The sequence below is a fragment of the Macaca fascicularis genome, chromosome 8, assembly GCF_037993035.2.
Source record: "Macaca fascicularis isolate 582-1 chromosome 8, T2T-MFA8v1.1".
NCBI classification, from domain to species: Eukaryota; Metazoa; Chordata; class Mammalia; order Primates; family Cercopithecidae; genus Macaca; species Macaca fascicularis.
Genome location: NC_088382.1, coordinates 21,585,864 through 21,602,234, shown reverse-complemented (window position 1 = coordinate 21,602,234; position 16,371 = coordinate 21,585,864). Strand labels below are relative to the sequence as shown.

Here is a 16,371-nt window from a genome sequence, read left to right as displayed (position 1 = left end):
GTGTTCCAGTTTTAGATTTTGATGGCCAGGAAAGGCCTCAGTGTCACGGTGATGTTAGAGTGAACACCTGAAAGAGGTGAAGGAGGGGAGGGAGGAAGTCCTGTGGGCTTCCGGAAGAAGAGCTTTTTGGACAGAGAAAAGCAAGTTCCATAGGTCCTTGAATAGGGGTGTGTGCCGTGGAGGCAGATGCAAGCCCAGGGACAGAACTGAGAGATTGGGCCAGGGGAAGGGGGTGACACATGGGTTTTCTAGGCCATTTTAAGGATTCCTGGTTTAGAAGGATTTTAAGGATGAGAAGCCATTGGAGTATTTTGGGCAGAGCTGACACACTCAAACGTTTCAACAGGACAGTGTGTTTTGAGAGGAGTGCACGTGGAGGGCAGGGAGGGAACAGGGAGAGCAGTCAGGCGACTGTGGGAGGAACACAGGCACAAGATGATGAGCTCGGTCCAGACTGGAAATGGGAGAGGTGGTGAGAAATGGTGCAGTTCTGAAGACAGATGGACAAAACTTGCTGACCGAAAGGATATGAGGCATTAGAGAAAAGAAAGAGTGAAGGAGCAAAGCTTTTATTGTCGAATTTCCTTCTTCACCACTTAAGAATTATCCCTAAGCTTTCTACTTAAGTACTATCTAATCATTTCCTAGAACCTAAAAGTGGTTACAGAGACAGGCATATCTGAGATACTGCAGGTTCAGTTCCAGAGTACTGCAGTAAAGCGAATATCACAAGCAAGTCACCCAGATTTGTTTCCCAGTGTATATACAAGTTATGTTTAAGCATACAGTCATCCATTAAGTGAACAGTATGTTTATGTTTTCAAAAAAAAATGTATGTACCTTAATTTTAAAATACCTTATTGCATACCACCTTCTATCAGAATAGCAAAAGAAGCTGCTTTCATAAACTGTCCTAGCAGACTTCTATTTACACGTCAGGGGCCAAATCTATAACACAGGGCAGCAACGGAAACTAACAGAGACAGGGTCACGCCTGCTTTAAACTATAATTCCTCTCATGGGGCTGGGCACGTTGGCATTCTTAATAAAGATCAAAGTTCCCTTAGCACGAAAGAAGAGGCTGTTCAGGAAGCAGGACACACTGTCTGCCACAATATGATTGATGAGCTTCTTGGGTCCAGGTTCACCACTTGAACACTGATGATCGTTTTCAGTCTCTGAGCTGGTGCGTCAAACCTTTAAAAAGTAATTTACTGGCTGGGCACGGTGCCTCACACCTGTAATCCCAGCAGTTTGGGAGGCCGAGGCAGGCAGATCACGAGGTCAGGAGATTGAGACCATCCTGGCCAGCGTGGTGAAATCCCGTCTCTACTAAAGTACAAAAAATTAGTCGTGCTTGGTGGTATGCACCTGTAGTCCCAGCTTCTCGGGAGGCTGAGGCAGGGGAATCGCTTGAACCCGATAGATAGAGGTTGTGGTGAGCCGAGATTGCGCCACTGCACTCCAGCCTGGAGATAGAGCAAGACTCCGTCTCAAAAAAAAAAAAGTAATTTATTAATAAACTTCTTGCTGCTGCTTTACTTTTTCTACACACCAGCTTTCATTTAAAACTTAAATTTCACTGTTGGTCTTAGGAAAAAAGATGCAAATCACATCTTCTCTGAAAGGAAGAAAGGAAGTGTAAACCCTCCCGATTATGTTGTTGCGTAATTGAGAAGTATGACCTACCTACTGCCCAGAAAGAGAATACAAGGAGAAATCAATGAAGAGAGAAACTTTAAGTTATGTTTCTTGCCGCTGCTCTCCAGAGCATCATTCAGAGTTATTTTTCTTTACTCTGAGACAATTTTATTTTGTCCTCAAATCCTCTGGACGGCATTAACTTACGTGGCTGAGTCTGTAATCCTCTAGAGACTTGGCTAAAACTAATACCTGCTGAATAGTCCTGAGATTAAAGTTATGTTTTCCTAAAATGTTTTGAAGAGGAATATTTGGTTTGGTTCAGTAAAATGTAGACTCAGAGACTGGTAAAATGCAAAGCTACATTACTGGGTTTTTTGTAACCTCTGCCCCTATAAGCCTGTTTTAAGTTAGAAGTGGAACACAGTATTTGCAAACCCATCAACCCTCGAAGGCTTCCTTAACAACAGGGCAGGCTTTGTCTTCTGACTCCCTTTACCCCCTTTTCTCTGCTTTGTCTTTTCTTCTGGTCTGATGACTCATGCACTGCCACACCTCTGCTGTGCCTTTTGTTTGGTGATTGACACACCGATGTAATTTATTTCAGACAATAGCTTTGCAGCTGGAGCTGTAAAATGAGTGGATGAGGTGGCTTTCCTTCATTTATTTTTCAGGTGGATTTTCCCAGTAGTATCAGTTGCTTCAAAGACTAGTGGGAAACTGTCCCTATCACCTTCTCTCCTTTTGTCCCGTTTCAAGTGATCTAAAAATTTTCTTTTCGTTCTCTTTTCATTGTGTAAATGCTCCAGCTTCATGAAATTGTATGCCTTACACTGGTTTCCTGAATCTATTTTTATACTACCTTCAGACTATGTTATTAAACTTTGTTTCTATTGGGGGTAGTTCTTTTCTGTATGTTAATCTTGTCACCAGGCAGTTTAGGAGTAGATTAATTAATAAATTCATAAAATGAAAAGGAGTTTAGGATATTTATGTCCTGTGAATGTTATCTTGTTCAGTCCTGTCATTTCACAGTGCATGTACTGACGTGTGATACTGATGACATTTTTTGCTAGCGAATGCCCGGATGAAGCCATCGTGTAGCCTTCCGAGACAATGCTTAGCATGTTATTCTTTATTTTGTTACTTCTTCATTGGAATTAGAATGTGTATTTAGTAATGCTTTAAACTGCACATAACAATACTTGATAAACAGTGGTTTAACCCACAGGATATTTATTATTCATACTTAACATGATTCCAGAGGGAGTAGCCTTAGGGTTGGATCCAGCTCATCATGTCAACATGGCTGTCTCCGTCTTTCCATTTTTCCTCAGGCGTAGCATGTTGTCCTATTTCCTCATATCTACTGCCCAAGTCATGGGGCAGCAGCTTTAGGATTTGTGTTAAGGAGGGAATAAAAATAAGAGGCTAGGCCAGGTGTGGTGGCTCATGCCTGTAATCCCAGCACTTTGGGAGGCCAAGGTGGGTGAATCACCTGATGTCAGGAGTTCGAGGCCAGCCTGGCCAACATGGCGAAACCCTGTCTGTACTAAAAATACAAAAATTAGTTGGGCGTGGTGGTGTGTGCCTGTAATCCCAGCTACTTGGGAGGCTGAGGCAGGAGAATTGCTAGAAACCGGGAGGCGGAGATTGCAGTGAGCTGAGATCACGTCACTGCACTCCAGCCTGGACAACAGAATGAGACTCCATCTCAAAAAAAAAAAAAAAAAAAAAAGAATGAGAGGCTAACCCCAGTGACTTCTCCTTAAAGTTTGTCCCTTTTATCAGAAAGCAAAATCACTTTCCCAGAAGCCCCCCAAAAAGACTCTTCCTTACCTCTTACTGACCACAATATCACATGGCCCAACTTAGCTACAAGAGAAACTGGAAAAGTAAGTATCTCTGGTTTTATTAGTCTTTGTAGTGAAAGGCACGTAAGAGTAGAGGGAGTTGAGAATGGCCTTTGACTGGCCAACCAACAGTGTCTGTCAGAGTACTTATCCTAAAATCTGTATACATATAATCTGTATTTTCGTATCAGTGAAGCTTAACAGCCATGGGTTTTGAACTCAGATTGCCTTGGTTCAAATCCCAGTTTCATTTCTTCCTTTGACTTTGAACTTCTCTTTGCCTTTGTTGCCTTAACTGTAAAGCAGGGATGGTAAGTTATCAGTGTATGAATATTGTGTGAATGACCTGTTCTTAGCATGTTGGCACTCAATAAATGTCATCGGCAACCAACGCTCACACCCCACTTGAATACTGGCCAACCCCGGAACATACTGAATGTCTAGCAGCTTTTTCCCATTGTTAAACCAAACAGCTTGAAAAGGTAGCACTTCTAAATTACTAACTTAAAACTGACACATACAAAACCCAATTTGACTAGAAAAATCCCTAAGATGGATGTATAGTCAAAACAGAATTTGCCTGCCTTTGTTGGGACAATTTATAACTGACATGTTCTTTGGTTTAGAAATAAAACACTTGAAACTTTCTATAAATTCTTCATGTGTTGAGGCAGGATGGTGGAATACTTATTTTGACCAGAATATATCAAATTAAGAATCTAAGACCTGTCTATAAGTTGCAACATATATGATAGTTCTATATATTGATCGGGATAGAAACTAGAAAAAAAAAAAGTGCCAGAGCTATGGAAAAAGAAAAAAATCTTAGAAATTCAAGAGACAGAGGAATCAAGGAACTTTTTGAAACATAGTAGGTACTCAGTACATAGTTGATGATAAATATTGTTGAGTGAGAAAAGCATCAGAAAATAACTTGAAATTCTGCAAACTTCATACCGTTCATAGCAGCAACTGTTCATAATAACCAGAGAAGTGGGTAATCCTTGCAGAAAAGCAATACAGGGAAACCCAGAGCAGCTTCTAGAAAGTGGTATGGTCTCATCGGGGACTGTACAGGAGAGTCGCTCGCCATGGAGTGATCCCTCAAGATGAGCCTTTCTAGGGTTACGGGGAGTCAGAAAAAGAGGAAACAACCATATCCAAGCCAGTTTCATATGAGGCCTGGATTACCTGGGGAGGCTCAGGTGACTTTAGTACAGAGCCACAAGAGCCATGTAGCCGCCGAAAACCAGAGGTGACAGCTCCTCCAACTTAGACCTTTCTCATGCCTGAGTGTTCTAGATTCATGGTGTTCCATCTGGTAGCCAGTAACTCCAAGTTGACATTCCCTCAGAATCTAGAACAAATGAGAACTAAAATTCTAACTTAATTTCCTATCTAGATAATTGAATCAATCAGTCAGTCTCTGTAGTTGCCTCTCATGTGCCCAGTAAGTGCCCAAGTAATTTGTCAGTTTGGGAAATGAAGCGAAGTCTTCAACAGCCATTCACATTCTCCAGGTGGGTAATGCACTAGGTGTGCTGCACACGTGCATTTTGAACAGTTTTCTGACTGCCGTTGTTCTCTGGCTTTGCCTTCAGAAAACCCGCTATGAAATGTATGTCAGCATTCTCAAGGAAGGAGGCAAAGAGCTCCTGAGTAACGATGAAAGCGAGGCTGCAGGACTGAAGAAGTCGCACTCGAGTCCTTCGCTGAACCCGGATACGTCTCCGATCACTGCCAAGGTCAAGCGTAATGTGTCAGAGAGGAAGGATCACCGACCTGAAACACCAAGCATTAAGCAAAAAGTTACTTAGAGTCCGTCTGCGGCCAGGAAGTGCTGGTCATGGAGCAAAATAGGGTTTTTCAAGATCTTTCTGGTAATCCGTGAATATATTTAAAAAAAAAAGTCTGTGACAAAATGGTGCATTAGTAATTTTTTCTATTGTACATTTTTGTTAGTTTCTGTACAGATTGTCTTTGCTCTTGATTTCTTTTGCTTTGATGATTTTTGCAACTTGATAGCTAATGCACCTTTTCTGTGAGGAGGAGGGGATCGTGATTTCAGAATGAATTATGTATCCCTTCTCTTTTGGTTTTCTCTTGTTTGCAGTCTGCTCAGTTGTTTTATGTATTCTCAAATCAACTGTTACACTTTTTTTAAGGTTAAAGAATTTAATCCATTGTGAAACGCTTAACTGGACAAACTGTAGTTTTAGTAAATTCTAGCTGGAGTTAATATACGCCTTTATATGTGAAATCTTGCCCAGTCACAGAGGTAGAATTGAGCACTCACAGATGCTCCAGTAAGAATCGCAGTGCTGGGAATCTAGATGCTCCAATATGAGGCAGCTGCGTGTGCAGCTTAGCACTTCCTGTTGAGATCGGACCCTGCTGGAAGCAGGGAGAAGGAGCGTGAAGATCATAGGATTGAGAACGTAGGGAAGCACATTAGCTTGCTTGAAGTGCTGATTCCATTTCAGCCAAGCAAGGGAAAGAGGAATTGGAGTCATTTTGCGTTTGAAGGTTGAGGAAAGATTGATACCCAGTTGATTTTGTTTGCTAAAGGATGGGGGCAGTAATCGGCCCTTGAGGAGCTGCAACAGTAGGCATGTGCGCAGTCTGCAGGAAATTGTTACCTCACTCCCACAGGGTCTAGACTAGAAATCCATCATCTCTATCGTTGATATCCTTCCATACAGGAATAGATTCTTTCTTACTCTACATATGTGTGTGTGTGTGCGTGTGTGTGCATGTGTGGGCATGGGGTTGTGTCCTGGTCATGATGTTGGGGTCTTCCTTCCTAACAAAATAATGCATTTTAAAATGAAACCGCTTTTGTTCTGTCCTTAAGACAAAATAAGGGAGGAAAAAGTAGCTGCAGTTGTCCACAATGGATATTGGTTCTTTAAAATATGTGTGAAAGTAATAGTCGGAATGAATTGTGGTTGGAAAACTGAGGGATCCGCTGGTTGCAGGTGCAAAGTGACTTTGTTTATTTTTGTCTCAGTCTCCTTGATAGCCACTTCACTCTGCTACTACTCAACTTTCTCCTGAAAATACTTTATCTATATTCAGTCCTTTCTTTCTGTCTACTCAAAATGGTTCTATTAACTTTGCAGTCATGAGCTTGTTCCACTTACAGTCCCTTTGAAATTCAGGGTGATAAACAGAATATTCTCCTGTAGAGGAAGAGAAGGGAATGAAAGTTTAGCCCACTGAGACCTAGAACTTTGTGATTTCCTCACCTTGAAACTCTAGTCCCTAAAGTTATAATCTCCACAAGTGGCACAACTGCAGAACTAATAGAATCACTCTGATGATTCTTTTACCTCCCTTAGAAGTGTTCTATAGTTCTGCAGTTTATTTGTTGAAGGTACTATGACCAAAGAATCAGCTGCTCTAAGTGAATAGCATGGTTCCAGTGAATTAGAGAAAACCTGCTGTAAAACCATGGTAGTGTCTAAGTGGTATGTTATTATGATATACTAGCATTTATTTACAGAATTATTTATTTAATGTTTACTTCCTTCCCCTCTCTAAATGTCCATACTTGCTGTTGCCCAGAGAAGGGTTACCCCTCTCTAGGATTGCAGTTGCTTTCTTTGTAATAAGTATTTTGCCACACCTTAAAAAAAAAAAAAAAAAAAAACTCTCTGCCTTGTTTGGGTAAAGGCAGTACGTAAGTTTATGTTTCAGAACTGCAAAACAAACAGGATAGTTACCAATATGGCCCATGTATCAGATTGACTTTTGTAGCATTCTCACTGAATGCAACATGTCCACAAGCAAGTTGTCTATCTTTCTACCTGATAATCTAAATTATCAGGGTATTTGTTTTCTGCCTAAATATTTACACTAAGCAGAGGGGAGAGAGGTACCTAGACCATGTCATCTATGAGCTTCAGTAACTAAAGAAAAAGGAACTTCCCTGAGTGGCTTGAACGTGTTTGCCCACAGTCTATGTCTATGTATATAGAATGTCTGTATGTATTTTACTTATTTAATATACATTGAATGGTACCTTGCTACAGTATTTCTGACATTTGGAGTATTGAAATACTCGGCTAGCATCAGCATCACTATAGCACTCTCCGTGTCATATGACTCACTAATATTAACTCCAGGGACTGCTGGATAGGCTCATAGATCATTGGATACAAAGGGCTCTTTTGAAGCTTCAGTATACCATGTTTGCATAGTATATCTTTAAAAACAACTTTAAAGGTTCTTCTGTGAGCCAGGGTCTCAGACTGCCATAGCATGATGCGGTCCATCTTTAGCGCATAGGCTGAGAACACCTCTTCCCTGAGGCTTCTGGAAGGTTGCTGTCAAGAGTGCATGAAGGAGGCCAAGAGTTTATGCTATGGGAGGAAACAGTCACTGATTTGCTTAGATTCTGAGAGTCTGGCCCATAGCCAACCACATTTTCTTTTGGGATAATTTCTTTTCTGTGGTATCTAGCCAGAAGAAATTGAGGATGTTTCCTTTCATAGCTGCTCCAAGCCTGAAGAAATTGAGGATGTTTCCTTTCATAGCTGCTCCAAGCCTGTTGCCCAATTCACGGTACAAGGGAGGACCCCTTCCCTTTCTTCTGAAGGTACGCCACCCACCTCTATCCCCCACCCACCTCTGTCCCCCACCCACCTCTATCCCCCACCCACCTCTGTCCCCCACCCAACTCTGTCCCCCACCCACCTCTGTCCCCCACCCACCTCTGTCCCCCACCCACCTCTGTCCCCCACCCACCTCTGTCCCCCACCCACCTCTGTCCCCCACCCACCTCTGTCCCCCACGCACCTCTGTCCCCCACCCACCTCTGTCCCCCACCCAACTCTGTCCCCCACCCACCTCTGTCCCCCACCCACCTCTGTCCCCCACCCACCTCTGTCCCCCACCCACCTCCATCCCCCACCTCAGCACCCAGGAGCCTTGGGACTTCCTTCCATATGATAAATCATTCTTGTTCACATCAATATACTTCATATTGATTTCTAGTATAGAAAATCTTGATAGCCATCAGAATACCTTGGTCATAGTCTTGTTGCAAAATTGACCATACAGGTGGCCCATGTATAAAATCTGTACTTTAAAGGTTGTTCCCACCTCACATGCTGGCTTTTACAGGGAGGTGTCTGGGATTCCTCTTTAGCAATCAAAACTTAATTACTAGGATGCAGAGTCCTTACTTTATCGCCAGCCCATAGGCATTTCTGAAGTGCTCTTTTTTGAAACGTCATTTTGCTAACTCTCAGCAGTGTCTAATTAAACTGAGCAATACTTTTGTGAATTTTTTTTTTTTTTTTTTTGAGACGGAGTCTCGCTCTGTAGCCCAGGCTGGAGTGCAGTGGCCGGATCTCAGCTCACTGCAAGCTCCGCCTCCCGGGTTCATGCCATTCTCCAGCCTCAGCCTCCCGAGTAGCTGGGACTACAGGCGCCCGCCACCTCGCCCAGCTATTTTTTGTATTTCTTAGTAGAGACGGGGTTTCACCGTGTTAGCCAGGATGGTCTCGATCTCCTGACCTCGTGATCCGCCCATCTCGGCCTCCCAAAGTGCTGGGATTACAGGCTTGAGCCACCGCGCCCGGCCAACTTTTGTGAATTTTAAATTAATCTCAGTAAAACCATGTTGGGAGAGAGTCCTCTGATGGAAATGTACTCCCTGGATTATGTGTAACCTTTTTATTGCTCTTAGATGTAGAGGATAGAAAGCATTTTTTGGTGCAGTGGTCTTGTGCCAAACACAAGACCCTCTATGCTTCTCCAACTGTTATCCTAATCTAGCAAATGAGGACTGATCCCTAGGCAGAAGTGGTGTGAGGAATTAACTCTGGAAGAGGAAAATCTGGCTGGCTTTCCAATGCTAAGATAGGTTTGTATTTCACCCTGTGGCCAAGCTACAGAAATTCTGAGATTGTGGCAGAATTTATGCAACCAGCAGGGGAAGAGGCCACTTATTGCCTAAACACAAAGTTACACTGAGTTTTCTACCGTCCTTTGCCTGTTGCTCCCTCTGTCGTGTAAAGATCTGGGAAGGATGAAAGGCAGAGACTGCTTGTCATGAGCTGCACTCTTCTCTTTTTAACTAGTCATTGACAATTGGAAGAAAATTGACTTTAAAGAAGTTTCTCCATTGTCTTACTATCAAAACCTTCTTGGGTTTTGTTAATCGTCCTTGAATTTGAGTTCCTTTGGCATTTTTCCTTGTAGTCATCCGTTAAGCTTGTTGCATCCTGAATCCACAGGAAGTTTAGCTTTGCAGGTTTGAATCTCTGTAATTTAACTCCTGTGGACTTCGTCAAGTTTTCAGCAGGTTGGGAGCCACATCTCTTAATTTCAGCAGTGAGTCATCCCTTCACTTTTCAAATGACAGAATTTTTTCCAGTTGTAAAATTAACATTGTAAAACAAAGAACCAAAGGTGGCATCCGAAGAGTCGTTAAACCTAAAGTCTAGTTTATGAGTCATTGTCCAAGCTGGAGTTTAAATAGTATCTGGCTTTTGTCTCAAAGCATGTAAGTTACTCTGACAGAAAATGGGAAGTCAGCCTTGCAGGCACATGTGCCTCTGGGCCTCCTACCTTTCTCCACAGCTTTCTGGCCATCTTTTCTCCCAGGCCATGCCACTGCTCTGCCACAAGTCAGCAAATTTCTTTCCACCAGTCTGATAGCATCTTACATGATCAAATCATCACAGAATAGCCCCGTGATAGACTATTGATAGCAACAGGTGCTTTGTCACTGATTTTTCTCTCAGATTCCTTTTCCATCTCTCACCCATAAAGGAAGGACTGAAATCCAAAGGCATTCTCCTTTTGTACCTACAGTATCCAGAACCAATGTGGGCAGCCTTCTGCTCATGACAATAGTTGGCCCATTGCATGCAGAGAGAATGTCTTCATAGAGAGAATGTCATTAAATACTTGAATCTGCATGACAGTTTGACTTGAATGCAACAGCAGGAAAATTTTGCAAGTTACGTAATTGTATATACAGTAGGTTTTCTTAAGTCTCCAGTTCATCCTTTGTAATTTATGTGTGTATCTGTAGTATTGCAGGCTTTTGGAGAATATTCTTACAGATAGTATGTCAGTCATCAAAGAAAATGCTGTCACCTGCCATTGTTGTATTTGTGGGTATTTATAGTTGTATGTATGTAAATGCATTAGTGTGTAGATTGCGTATCAGTATATGGTACATGTACATCAAAATTATTTTTGTCCTTAATCAGTGTGATATGAAAAGCAAGAACAACCTCATAGGACTGATTATGTAATGAAGTTGTTGAGAGTATATATAGTGGTATTGTTTTATTAAACTTAAATTCAAATAATATTTTGATTAAAATTTTTAATAAGACTTTATGCTAGAAAATTCTGTCTTTGAGCTTTGAATCACCAGGGCAAAAATGACTTTGAACTAACCTTGTGAATCTTTTGCAGTGTACTGTGTGCAATACCAAGGGCATAGCTCCCTGTAATTTGGGAAATACAGAAAGAAAAGAAAAAAAAAAAAAAGGCAGCCTGTGCAGTCTTAGTAACTTTAGTATTAAGAGCACTTAAAGTCAAACTGAGAAATTTGGGCTTATTACAAAATGTGATGCTTTAAAGCACACGTTCTTTATTGTTGTTGTAATTAGTCCATAAAAAATATAGCTTTCAGAAGAATTAAGTACCCACCATATCATTTATGTATTTGTGTATATTTTACGGGAGATCAAACCACTCTCGTGGTGCCGCATCCGTACTCGCTTGACTTGGAAGAAATATCACAAGCACTAAAGTATATCAGGGCATCCCAGGATTGGGTACTGGATCCTAGGTTTGCAGTTGCACAAATTAGCATCTAGTGTCACAGGTAAAAGAATTTCAGGACCAGGTTTAAACTTTGTTTTAAATATTTTTATACTTAGGTCTCTTTTTCCTGCCTCTCCCCAAAGAAGAGCCACTGGCCTTAGTTGTTTGAGCTTACTGCTTATATTATAGAGTGTAAATAGATAACTAGAGACTAAACTTTTATTAACTAGCATGTTTGGTATATTTAAAGCAGTGACTGAGTGTGTTTGAGTGAGCGGCTGGGGGCAGTGTCTTTTGTTTAAACACACTGCCTCGCATCTTTGCAGCTGATTCAGAGAGTTTGAATTGTGCGATGGGAAACTCACTTCAGCTCTAGGCTGCAGTAATGTGTTGGTAGTTACACTTGAGGTGTTTTTTTTTTGTTTTTTTTTTTAATTAACTCTATAGTCTCAAACTATTTTTGCAAATATATCATTTTTCCTAGTTGGTTCTTGACGTGCAGTGGACTGGCTCTGTGAATGATTGGCAGGGTCTTAGTTTTGCAAGAGTATTTCCTTCTAAGAATTATTGTGATCTGCAGAAACAGCCGCTCGATTCAAAAATCATGTAGAAAAGGAGTAGGAGAAACAAAACGTTTCATTTGTGGGCCTTAACCATTTGAAATGTTTGGACTTTAACATAAAGCCATGGAGTTTATAAAGCCAAGTAACCATTTGACATGGATAATAATATCCACTCTAGAGAGAGTATATATGCATATTGATTTTTAATGCCGTTAAGATACTTTTGTAAAACTGTAGGAACAAGAGTAATTAGACCAAATGGAAGCTTAGGGGACAGTAAACTGGTTGCTTTCCATTTAGAGTAACCATGCATGTGGTTAGTCCTCTACTCCTGAGATTCAGAACCAGATGACTGTCCCCTTAGGTGTATAAGGAGAAAAGTTGACACGTCTGGGACCTCTGACATGTGTACACATGCTTGCACACATGCACACACAGTGAATGTTTTAAGTTATACAAACATAAGACCTTAAGATGAAAAGAGCCAGAATATTCTAAAGAGGTGATGAACAAAGGGGATGGAAACTGCATCACAGATGTTTTCCAAGGACCAGGGTGGAATTTGAGCTCTAGTGTCTGACTTTGAGATGTGTTGCATTTTTAACACATAAATGAGGGGATCCATATCACATTCTTTCTTGTGGACCACCAAATTGAAAGCTTTCTTGTAACTCACAAGCAGCAGCTCTCCAGCAGCTCTCCATAGCCTGGGTGAAGTCCCAGAAGCTGGTGTGCATCATTTTCCAAGGTGGTAGAGCTGCTTGCTCTGCAGATCATTCCTTTGAGAGAAGAGTACAAGTGAAGAAACAAGGAGGCACTTCCTATAGGAGCACTGATGTGCCTCGTCCACACTCCCCTCTGGGCTTGACTGAACATGCTGAGAGAGCTCCAACTGAACATGCTGAGCAGTTGAGCACTTTTCCATCAGCAACAACAGTGAGGATGGAAATGGAAAGGAACTGAACTAAAATGCATTTCCCTTTGCAGGGCAGAGAGCTAAGCTCTTAGGAACAGTGTTGTAGAAATAAGCACCCTAACTTCAATTCCTGAAAATGTTGGTTAATGGAGAGAATTTTGGAGTTTCACTTAATTATTTTCCCATCAGTCGACCTAAATAAGTCTTCAGACTCTTCAGACTCCTAGAAGAGTCCCAGCCCAGCTCTGCAGGTCTGAAGCTCACTGCTCTGAGCTCTGAATACCAGAGCCCTGCAGAGGGTGGTGATAACGCATCATCTCTGCAAAGAGGAGCCTCTGCCCCGGCCGCCACTTCACTCAGGCTTCTACTGAGCAGCAAGGACAGCCTGGGTTCCAAATGCCGCTTCCCCTGCTTTAGGGATCCGGGTGTCCTGATAACGTGACCGTGCCGAGGCAAGGTATCAACTCCAAGAGTGAATGAGTCACTGAGCGTGGCACATGAATAAACGTCATGACAAAGATTCTCTGAGTGAGGCTAATGCCACGTATTTTACCTTTGCAAAAAATCAACTGGCACACTGAGTTCTAACCACGGATGGATGATATCTTTGCCTCCACACCCAGATTCCTAGAAATGGCTAACGTTTCCTTTCTGGGGGAAGGGTGGAGGAACACTCAAGTGCTAGCTTAGCAGCTTTGCTCAGTCCAGGTCAGAGCTGTAAGGTAAAGGCCTAAGCACCTCCCTGCAGTCTCTTCTATCTCAAGTTTTAGGAACCCCTTTCTAGAACAGAAATGTACACTAGCGGAGAATTTACATTGTCAGCCTCGATTACCATAGGACAGGCAGAAAGGTGGTAATTTTTCTTTTAATATAAAAGAAGCTTTTAACTTTTCCAGCCTGTTATAATAACTGGGTTATATTCACTGTGACTCAAGCTAATTGGCATTGTGGAACATTTCTTTACCTTCAAAGTTTTCTCCACCAATCATTTCAGTTCTATTGCAGTCCTGGTGCCATATGTCCCCTGCAAATTGTGAAAGTAATTAGTGACAAAATAGCAACCTGCTCCTTTTCGATGGCCAAACTGTCAGCATTAGCAGATTTGGGTAAGCTCGTGGTACTATAACACGTACTGGAAACCTGTTCCTCATCACCACCTACCAGATTCCGGAAATGCCATCTTCTAGAAGACGGTGGCATTTATGGTGGTCTTCTTTTGAATGGAACAGTAATTTGTGTGGATATTGTTAAAGTGTTTAAAGAATATTTTGACAATTAAGTTTACATTTTACAATTGCTTTATTTTTTATTAAAATAGTTGTATATAAATATTACCCTATTTCACTGTTGTTCAAGTAAACCTAAACCTTGTAGACAAGTGAGTCACCTGATATGTATAGAAGCTGTGACATATAGAGTACATTTATTGTGTAAATGTTTATGAATATAATTGTTCCTGTGTTTTTATAAGTTGGGGATATTTTGTTGTTTTACAACAACAAAATTTATTGCATTTAAATGGTTTTTATGTAATAGAAATCATGCAAAATAGTGAAGGATTTAAAATATGTATATGATATATGTAAATGTACAAACTTTAGAAGGAAATAAATCCAACAAATTTCAATCATTTGGGGGAATGTTTTTATTTGCTTATTTAAGCAACTGTAATAATACTTTTAAAAATCAAATAAGATCACACTCTGCCTGCCTCTGTAGAAAGACAACCACAAGCCCCAGGTCGAAAGATGTGGCCAGAGTGGTTGAACAAAGTGGTGAGAAAATCAGACTAACGCCGACTCACCTGCGCGCATTTCTGTCAAGATTTGTGTGTGAATACTTCAGAGATCTGTGGTCTTCATTAAGGGGCTTTGAGCAGGGGAGGAGGAAATAAACTTTTTGAAGCAATTTCAAGAGTCATTTGCATTCCCATTTATTTCTCATCAAGGCAAAGAGACCATGCAGCTAGTTATTGTCCTAAAATGCAAATGCTGATATGCAAATCACTGCTTTTTTCTGCCCCGTATGTACCTTTGTGCTCTTTTCATCAAACCTAATGTTAAAAGTAAGATCTGTTGACTTGGAAAATGCAAAATAAAACACCATCCTAATCACTTCTAAATATTAGAAAGGATGTCTTACGTTGGGGGATTTGGACTTTTTGAAACAAGGTCACTGGTTACAGCCTCTTCCACACAAATGAACATGATGCCTGGCAGAGATCAAAATTGCTATGAGGTGTAAATCTCAAAGAAATCAAAGCATTGTGGGAATTGGGAGAGCTCTATCCTTTACCATCCCTTCGCTTTCCCTCCAGCTCCCTGTTTGGAATGTGAAATGTGCCTAAAGATCACCAGGATGGCTGAATAGTAGAAAGGAGAGCTTTATTGGCGATATCAGTTTGCAAACTGGGAGAGACACTCTCTAATGTGTACAGAAGGTCCTCTGTCTTCAAAGAGGGAAGGGAAGGTTGGTGTTTACCCCTCACGGAGCCTGTATTACATAATAGAGTCATACATATTCAGCAGCGGGTTTGGAGGAAAAGCTATCCATATGTATGTGGAGAGCCGAGCGCATGTGCACTAGGTAAATATATGCATAGCATACACCCCACGTTCATTTTAGGGCAAGGTGTTAGCATGAAAATGAGGTGTAATTTAGCTCTTTATGTTAAAAGGTAAACTATAGGATACTAAGTTTGTGCACAGACCCTATAACCTGCTAAGACTGGTTTGAGCTCTGCAGTTTCTTACCAGGAAAGAATATTCACAAGGCCAGTCTTCTTTCCAATCAGCATTGTAGTGGTTGTATTAATAATTCAGAGTTAGGAAGGGTCAATTTGTCTGTAGCTCTTACTGTTAGGGAGTTTATCAAGAATGTGGTTTTTCTTGTAGCCATAGGAATTTAGGGCCGTGCTAGTCAAGCCCTGAAGCCTCCACCGCAGGTAACTTTTGTTCCCTTAACCTCAGGGTTCATCTTAGTTAGTAAAAGAGTATCTATTTCAGTCTCTCAGATCACAAACTCAAATATGAACCCCTCGTCAGCTGCCTGTCCTCTGGAGGTGCGGGAGTTTGTATCTTGTATTCTCTGTGTTGCACAGTTAATAACATTAGCACCAGGGGGACTATAGAGATATTTAGTAACTCATAGGAGGAAACTAAAACCTAGAGCAAATTAAATTGAATAAGGAATAAATAGTATAAGGATATAACAACTCTAAATGTCTCATCTCTAGTTCAATTCTATTCCACAGAACTGAGATGCATCAATAAGACTGCTCAATCACTGTCAATTTTTATTGATAAATTATAAGCAATAGGAAATACTGCAGACAGGCACACATCTTTCTAATATTAGTGGAGAAGAGTGTGAGTTCAGTATGCTGTAGATTAGTGAGTCTGATATTAATTCTGGGCATATTTTTAGAGTAAATTGGAAGGGCAGCAGCAATTATTGGAAGCCAGTGTGGGTTCCCAAAAAGAACCATTTCAGACTCCATCTATTCCCTATTGCATAAGACTAACCTGTAGATTAGAAAAATGCAGGAGACAAAACATCTGAGCCATAACAAGCGATTTGGCAAAGTCTTTAATGAAATATGTCT

General features: G+C 41.2%; 1 protein-coding gene and 1 long non-coding RNA gene across 9 annotated transcripts in view; one reads left to right on the top strand and one right to left on the bottom strand.

Moving 5' to 3' along the window:
• PSD3 (pleckstrin and Sec7 domain containing 3) overlaps positions 1-6,306 on the top strand; it is a 554,389-nt gene extending 548,083 nt beyond the window's left edge. For all 8 annotated transcript variants that reach the window (XM_045398994.3, XM_005562705.5, XM_015454524.4 and 5 more), the window contains one exon: positions 5,096-6,306. In XM_045398994.3, coding sequence (XP_045254929.2) covers positions 5,096-5,311 — 216 coding nt within the window. In that variant the 3' untranslated portion in view covers positions 5,312-6,306. The remainder of the gene's footprint in view (positions 1-5,095) is intronic.
• Positions 6,240-11,009, bottom strand: LOC141407566 (uncharacterized). Its single transcript, XR_012417112.1, has 2 exons — positions 8,044-11,009; positions 6,240-8,001 (listed from the first exon to the last, which is right to left on the bottom strand). It is a non-coding gene; the product is annotated as an uncharacterized lncRNA (long non-coding RNA).
• Between the last annotated feature and the right edge of the window lie 5,362 nt (positions 11,010-16,371).